General features: G+C 45.3%; 1 protein-coding gene across 3 annotated transcripts in view; it reads left to right on the top strand.

The window, feature by feature from the left end:
• Positions 1-1,198: 1,198 nt before the first annotated feature.
• The window catches only part of DLGAP2 (DLG associated protein 2), a 70,449-nt gene continuing 63,868 nt past the window's right edge, over positions 1,199-7,779 (top strand). For 2 of the 3 annotated variants that reach the window (XM_017887859.1, XM_017887858.1), the window contains exons 1-2: positions 5,211-5,349; positions 5,671-5,890. In XM_017887859.1, coding sequence (XP_017743348.1) covers positions 5,746-5,890 — 145 coding nt within the window. In that variant the 5' untranslated portion in view covers positions 5,211-5,349; positions 5,671-5,745. Of the gene's footprint in view, positions 1,327-5,210; positions 5,350-5,670; positions 5,891-7,779 lie in introns of those variants that run through there. The other variant, XM_017887860.1, reaches the window with a different exon arrangement.

Raw genomic sequence — 7,779 nt, 5'->3', positions numbered from 1 at the left:
CCTTTTTTTGGTCTAAGTCAGGGAGGGGAAGATAGGTAGGAGCTGGAATATGTTATACATTTTCTTTTAAAGCAAAAATATTTAGCAGAAAGAATGACTTTAAATCTATAATGAATAAGCTTCACTTAATAAGAATTCATGGAGTCCAGTTTTTTTCTCTGATATTCCCTTTTTAAAGACTGAAGTAAATCAGAGAAAAACTGCACCAAGTGTTTACTTTGAAAAGAAAGTTTGTACTTTAATGCCCAGCTCTGGAGTCAGAATCATCCACCTAACATCTATATACATTTTTATGTACCTGCTTGTGCACTGATATTTAATGTTCCTATTATGATCCAAAACAGGCAAGAAGAATAATTAGTCATTTCTGTCCACATTTCTACAGCTTTTGATAAAATGAAATGAATTTTACTGCATTGTGGAAAGATTGTTAATAAAACTTGAAAGTGGTCCAGTTAGACAGAAATTTAAGCTAAGCCAGACCTTTGATCTGCCAAACACTCACAGAGTTCTTCCATGCTTTTAACATTTCACAAAATGGCAAGAAGGAAGACCAGAGAACACTGATTTATTTTAAGGGAGTTTGGAAGTAAATGACCATTATGAAAATAAAATGGATTTCACTCAGCCTACTCCTATTATATTTGCCGATATTGCATAATCTGGACAGCTTTGCATAAGTTAAAACTGAAAGTGAGCCTTGTATTTTTTCTGTTATTTTTTAAATACGTAAAGTTGCCAGAGAGCTAATAATTTTTATGAAACTCTCAGTTTTTTGGCGTAAATTCAGGAGCTGAGTTTGCTATTATGCTGTAAGAGTTACTAGTGCTTTCAGCACTTTAAAAAAATATATATGGAATGATCTTAATTTCACTGCCTGGCCATAAAATCTCAGGTTTCAAAGGCAATTTTGTAAATAGCCTCCCCTATTACTTTTGATGAAATTCACAATCGTAAATGTGAATCTCAGAATATTTGCATAAGGCAAAGTTACCCATCAAAAGACACAGACATTCCGCTGGAAATGTGATGCTGGCCTCTCGGTGGGTCGGACGGTCGGTCCCATCTCTGCCCTGCGGTGGGTGCCAGCCTCTCGGTGTGGGTCGGACGGTCGGTCCCATCTCTGCCCTGTGGTGGGTGCTCACAGAATGCCTTTTCTCCTTTCTTCTTTCCTGTAGCCAAAGCTACCTGCAAGCTGCAAGCGACGTGCCTGTGGGCCACAGCCTGGACCCCGCTGCGAACTACAACTCCCCGAAATTCCGCTCCCGGAACCAGAGCTACATGAGGGCCGTCAGCACCCTGAGCCAGGCCAGCTGCGTGAGCCAGGTTGGGTCCCTTCGCCCTTCCCCTGGGGTCCAGTCTCCCAAGCCAGGCTGGCACAGAGGCCCTGTGCGCAGGCAGCAGCGGCACTGCCCTCCCGTCAGCAGCGCTTGCGCAAGGCCACGCCGCAGGGGTTCCGCCTGGAATTAGCTCTGACCGATCAAAGACTCACGGACTTATTATTCTTTTTGGCATGTGTAACTCCGTGTCATTTTGCGATGATTTTTTCTGAGGAAGCAAGGACCGGAAGGCTGGTCATCCTGGCCTCTCTTGCTGATAAAGCACAGGCTGTCTTCCTTCTTCCCAGGCTCTTTTTCCTGTAAAAGGGGGCTAGGGAAAGGCTCTGGCAGCACGGCTTTCAGCTGTGTCCTCTGAATTGTGCCTCAGAAAGTCCTGTGAGAGGAGGGCCTGGTGTCACTCACAGAGTCCTGCCGGTCGGGCCCACTCCCAGGCAGGGCTGGTTTCAGGACAGGCACAGTGGCCCGGAGAAGGGTCCCTGTGCACCATGCGAGGGGTGGTATTAAAATCAGGTCCCTGAGACATGGGGGCTGTGAAAGGGAGGCCCCCCTGCTCCCCCACCTGTGGTGGACAGGCCTGAGAATGCACGGTGACAAAATGGGCAGGTGTCCTTCAGTCTAATCATCCTATTTTATATGGTAAAGAAGAATCGAAATTTTATCCTTTTAATTACACACATTGCTTACTCATTTAAATGCCTCTGAAAACAGGGCTTGAGTTGACCTTGAGTTTGTATACCTAACAGTTTCTCTTCGTGTGGAGTAGGGGCTAAGAGCCTGAGCTGACCGAACATTCTCTCCGACTTCCTGTGGAGTAGGGATTAGCCTGGGCTTTCCGTGCCCTCCCAGGACGCCGTTCACAGCCTGACAAAATAAGTACACAGTCAATTTTGGATGTTATTAGGTAAAGAGTCCAGTATATACTGAGTACTCAAAAACGATAGTGCTTATTATTACCATGATAACAATAAGTACTAATATATGATTCTGGGCACGAAAGCCCCCCTGGCTGCAGACCATGCTGTGAGCTCTTGGAAGCGTCCCTGGGGCTCAGTAAGCGTGAGTCTTTTCTTTTGCCACAGACTTTAAATTCCTCATGAGGTAGAGTCTATTCATTTCGCAGGTTTTCTTCTCATCAGAAAGTTGTACTCGGAACTTTTTCCACTGAACTATTAAGGTTTTTCCTAGCCCACAACTCGAGAAGGCTGCCGCCTCTTTTGTCTACCCAGTTCCTTCCTTCCTTCCAGAAATGGGAATAAGTTGTCATCTGCGGCAGGAATTGCATTGACTCTTTTTCCCAACGACAAGGAAAGACCATCCCTAACCCTGCACTCAAGTCCTGGGCAAATGGGAATGGTGGGCCCTCCAGCCCCCTGCAAACAATAACATCAACTGACCCTCAGCAACTAGATCATTGTAATTATTTTAATAATTGAGGAAACATTCTGTTTCAGCACAAAGTCCGAGATGATTTTGGGAGACACTAATTAACTGAACAGAGTAACTGAAAGTCAGTGATACGTTTTAACAACTTTCTCCCTACACAGAGATGAGGATAAAGCAGACTTTCTTCTTTTAAAGGCTGTCACCTTCCGTTTCAGTTGATATAACCTGGTTTACCAAAATACAGCTTTAAAAATCAGATGTAACCCAACAAAAGGTTTAAACCGAAGTGCAAAGTTATCCCATCTGAGGTATGAACGTTCATCTCTAATGCTTTCCACAAACGAGTTTCAATTAAATGGATCTCACACCTCTTTAAAGACTTTTATGAAACTTTCAGAGGTTCTCTGCGACTCGTCGTCATTTTTGGGGGTAAGCATAAGCTAAATATACTAGTTCTCTCATCATCTTGCCCTTGATGAACCCAAGATGGTATCTACAAAATAAGTCAGTAAAATAACATTTTCTCACATCTTTTTCTATCTGAAAGGATTGACACTGGAAACAATGGTTAAGCAGACAAGTTGGGTGCTTGGGGGTTTATTTAACGACTTTGAAATTTAGAATTCTAAGTCATTCCTATGCAGAGTTCTATGGCATTACTTTAAATTGAACTCAGTTCTGAATTCTCAAAAAAAAAAAATGTTATTTAAAATAATCCTGGAACGCTAGTAGTAGCTGAGACTGTATCACACCCAGAAATAGACTTCCACTAATTGATTGTCCAGCCGTAGGCCATGAGACCCAACAATTCTGGAAGGAGGGGGGACGTTTCCCATGGTCAAGGGTGGGACATCTGGAATTACTAACACTTCAGGGCTCTGGGGAGATGTGAATTTGGTGACAAACCAAAGTTGGTTAAAAGTTTGCCCTTCATCTTTAACACTCAATTTTTTCTCAAGCACAAAAAGGGAATTAACAATCTAACTGAAGTCTTGTGAGAGGCGCTTATGTCCATGCCGTTTCCTCGTTGGAACCTCAGTAGCTGGACTCTGCTTGGGTTTCCTGCAGAGTTCCGAGTGTTCCGAGAGTCTTGGCCGGAGGTCCCGGTGTCCTGAGTGTCTCGGCGGGAGGTCTGGGTGTCCTGAGTCTCGGCAGAAGGTCTGGGTGAACGGATCATTTTAATTCCCTGCTGGACCAACTTGAGATGTTCCTCAACCATTTTTTATTTGTTTTGGGGAGGAGGAGTCACCTTCATGTCTAGAACCTCATTGAAAGGCTTTGTAGCTGGAAGCATAGCCAAGGGTCCTTGCTGAGATGCTGGCTTCTGTTTGTGAAATGCACGCACCAGGTTAACGGTGTCTCTTCTTTAGGAGCGAGGGCAGCTGGGCCCGGGGCCGGGCTTGCAGAAGGGTGTCCACTGAGGCGTACTAGGGCCTCACATAGATTCTGGCCTCCTCACACTGTCTACTATAGATCTTTGACAGGACTGACACAATCTAAGACTTTTCCATAAAATTAGATTGGAAGAAATTTATAGTCCAGAAAAACGTCCCGTTTCCAAGCCAGTGTGCGTGTTTGTGAGCACTTTGCTGGGTTCCTGAGGCCGTCCTGCCGCCTGTGTACTGGTTGTGCCTGCCTGGGTTTGTCTGTCTCTGTCCAGCATCAGGAATCCTCAGACCTTTCTCAAAAAGGCCACTCCGCTGGTGTCGTGCCGGCTCTTTCTGCAGCCCGGCGTGGGCCTGTCTTCCCTGCAAGGTGGCTTCAGGCTTCGCTGCCCTTTGCTCACCCTCTGCCTGTCCAGGGTCAGTGCTGACTTAGGCTCACGAGGAAAGAGGCCGTTCTTCCAGCACGTAGGTCACCTCAGGGTGCAAGCAGAGAAGTCCACGGGTCTGAACTTGGAGATGGCACCGCGTGTCGTGTTGTGTCAACAACACAGCTGCTAGAGGGAGAACCTGAATCTTTCACTTTGCCTTTTACTCTGCTGACAACTAGAGGAAAAGAACGAATCTGGTGTTTAAAACAGTATGTTTTTAAAATGTATCTGCCAACATAATCCAGGGAGTTCAGAAAGTTGTTGGTGCTTTGAGCTCTCACACATCCTCAGGAGAAACAAGAAGAGAAATAATCTGAATGGGAGGGGGTGAGGGGAGAAAGAGAAAGAGAGGAGGGAGGTAGGGAGGGAGGGAGGGAGGGAGGAAGGAAGGAAGGAAGGAAGGAAGGAAGGAAGGAAGGAAGGAAGGAAGGAAGGAAAGGAAAATGAAGTGAGTATACTAATATCCTAAGCTAAAGAAGAATAAAAAAAGCCTGGAATTTAGGTAAAGTAGCACGTTTCATGTGGACGAAAACACCAGTACAGCCATTTATTTCTCATCTGGACTCAGATTGTTGCCGTAATGGTGAGAAGGAGATGAGTTTAGAAGCCACATTTGTGATGAGTTGCCATGGCAATGGGTAGAAGCAGACTCCGTATTCTGAAAAAGAACTGAGCAGTGTACGCACTGAATAGGCTTTCCCTTACACGGCCTCCGTGCCCTGAGCCATCACACCATTAGTAGCTTGGAAAGGTGGGGCAGTCATGCGGGAAAGGGAAGGAAGAAATGGATTCTAAACAGTTACTTTGTACCAGGTACTTTGCTAATCTTTTAAAAGTCCTCTCTCTCTCTTAAACTTCGTAAAAACTGTCAACCTTACCTTGAAGGTTCGCCTTGTGGTCCCCCAGAATTTCATCAACATTTGGAACTGGCTGTTTGCCTAAGTGTTTTGTAAGGGATAACCCAATGATCTCTTCCCCAAGCCCAGCCGTTGTCCATGCTGACTTCAGGTGAACTGGGCTGAAATACGAGGCAGTGAAAGGGAGCCCGGGAATGAGTGCTGTCTCCTGGCTCTTCTGTAGTGTAATGGTGACCCTGGAGGGCCGGGGCATCACATGTGCTGTTGACGATTGCAGGTGAGCGAGGCGGAGATCAATGGGCAGTTCGAGTCCGTGTGCGAGTCCGTCTTCAGTGAAGTCGAATCTCAGGCCATGGATGCCCTCGACCTCCCGGGATGTTTCCGAACAAGGAGTCACAGCTACCTTCGAGCCATTCAAGCTGGCTACTCCCAAGATGACGAATGTATTCCCATGATGACACCCTCTGACATCACCTCCACCATCAGGTCAACAGCAGGTAAGAGAACGCCGTTTTCAGCCTTTCAGCGGGGCCTCTCTAGAGGCTTGCCTGTCTTCCTCCTAGAAGGAGCCAGGAGCAGGCCGCACCACAGGCACAATGTACTCTCCTGACGTTTAGTAACATTTCCTAATTGCGTTCGTTACACCGTCGCATTCGCAAGGGTGTTTTGTCTCTTGTAGATAACCTTTCTTTTTCTTACAACGAAATCTACTAATTATCAAGTTTCCTTAAAATAATCAAGTGTAACTAGTAGAAAGTTTCAGAGAGGAGGGAAACAATGGAAGTGCTAACATTTGGAAGGTGATTAAGTTTTAAATATCAAAGTGTAATGGATTGCAGTGAGACTTCGGCTGATGAGTGGTGACACCCAGGCTCCCCCTTAGCGACGTACAGCTGGTCTCTTGCTCAGTCAACAGATCTGTAAACACGACTCATCGCCGCTAAGCAGGTACATCATTAATGCAGCTGCATTAATCATCTTAGAGCTCTGAAGACTCAGTCTATTTCCTTTAGTTCTCATGGAAAACCATACCCACCCCTTTGAAAATTTACCGCCCAACCTAAATATCACTGCCTAATATTTTACTGCCTAGTATGTTATTATTTCTATAACACGATGAATATACATGGCCTGGAGAAACCCATAAAACGCAGCAAGCAATAAAAGCTCGAGGCGCTGCACATAGAGGCTAAGAGAGAAGCTAAAAAATAACATAGTGTTGCGGCGTGAGGTGTTCTGAATACCAGAGGGCTTGGAATGCTGCAACTGTGTCTTAGGAATTTAAAGGACAGCTCCGAGGGGAAATAGAACAGAGCTATGTTCATGATAAATCGTGTTAGGAACAGCAGACACATAACAGGAGAGAAGCAAAGAGAAGTTCAGCAGGAGTGAGTGTGTCATCACACCCTTGAATAGGTCTTGGTTTGTTTCGTTGCTAAAGTGAACAAGAATTCCAGGAGATTGCACTTTGCAGAATTGCACATTGCAGTCGGCACTACCATTGCACTTTGTGAAGAAAATGTTTCATAGTAGTGTCTGTGGATGGAAGGGAAGGAACTGTGTTCAAACTGTCTTCCATCATGTCCTCACTGTAAGACCTTAGGCTTGTTAACTTTTCTGAATCTTGGTTTCTGTGGTATTCAGAACGAAGCTGTAGCCATGGATAATTTATTTGCATAAGTTTAAAGATTATTTTTCAAAGAAAGCTGTGGATCCTCGGTGTGCTTTTTATGTGGTAGAGGTTTCTTCAACGCTGGCACCACTGAGCCGGGGCTTTGGGAGAAAGGCAACAGATCCTGGCTCTCTGGCTCCCAGCAGGGCTTTCTCCCAGCAGGGCTTTCTGCCAGCGAGGGAGAGCGGTGCCCAGGACCCGCCGAGGGATATCCACAGGCTGACAACACATGCCCCAGGTGCCGCCACCGGGTGGCTGTGGACACCCAGCGTAGTCTCCTGTTTTCCTCTGGTTTGGCCTGTTCTGCTCACTCCTGCCCCTCAGTGAAATCCTGGGCCAGTTCTCATGCTCTGCCCTGATGTAAACATTGAACAAATTAGAATTAGGGAAGTCATGAGATTTACAATGATTGCATTGAAAAACAGCACTCCAAGAGATCATTACTCATACATTCAGCAGTATTTGTTTACTGTCTCTTAGGAGCAAGTAAACAGTTAAGCACTTTCATAGTCTTCAGAAATGCTTTGAAACAATCATTACCTCATAGAAAAGGACTTTATTGTTTTAGGACTGTCATTATAGAGAGAATAAAATAAAACAGATTTCACAGTGATAAGAACCAGTTCTGAGCTCAGACTGAAATTTTAATTTATATATATACAATTTTACCCTGTGTATTTTGTATTCCAAAAGGCACCTACCAAAGAAGTTACA

The sequence above is a fragment of the Rhinopithecus bieti genome, unplaced genomic scaffold (genome assembly GCF_001698545.2).
Source record: "Rhinopithecus bieti isolate Rb0 unplaced genomic scaffold, ASM169854v2 scaffold_15838, whole genome shotgun sequence".
NCBI lineage: Eukaryota > Metazoa > Chordata > Mammalia > Primates > Cercopithecidae > Rhinopithecus > Rhinopithecus bieti.
The sequence above is the reverse complement of the archived record's forward strand: the minus strand, read 5'-3'. Positions and strand labels throughout refer to the sequence as shown.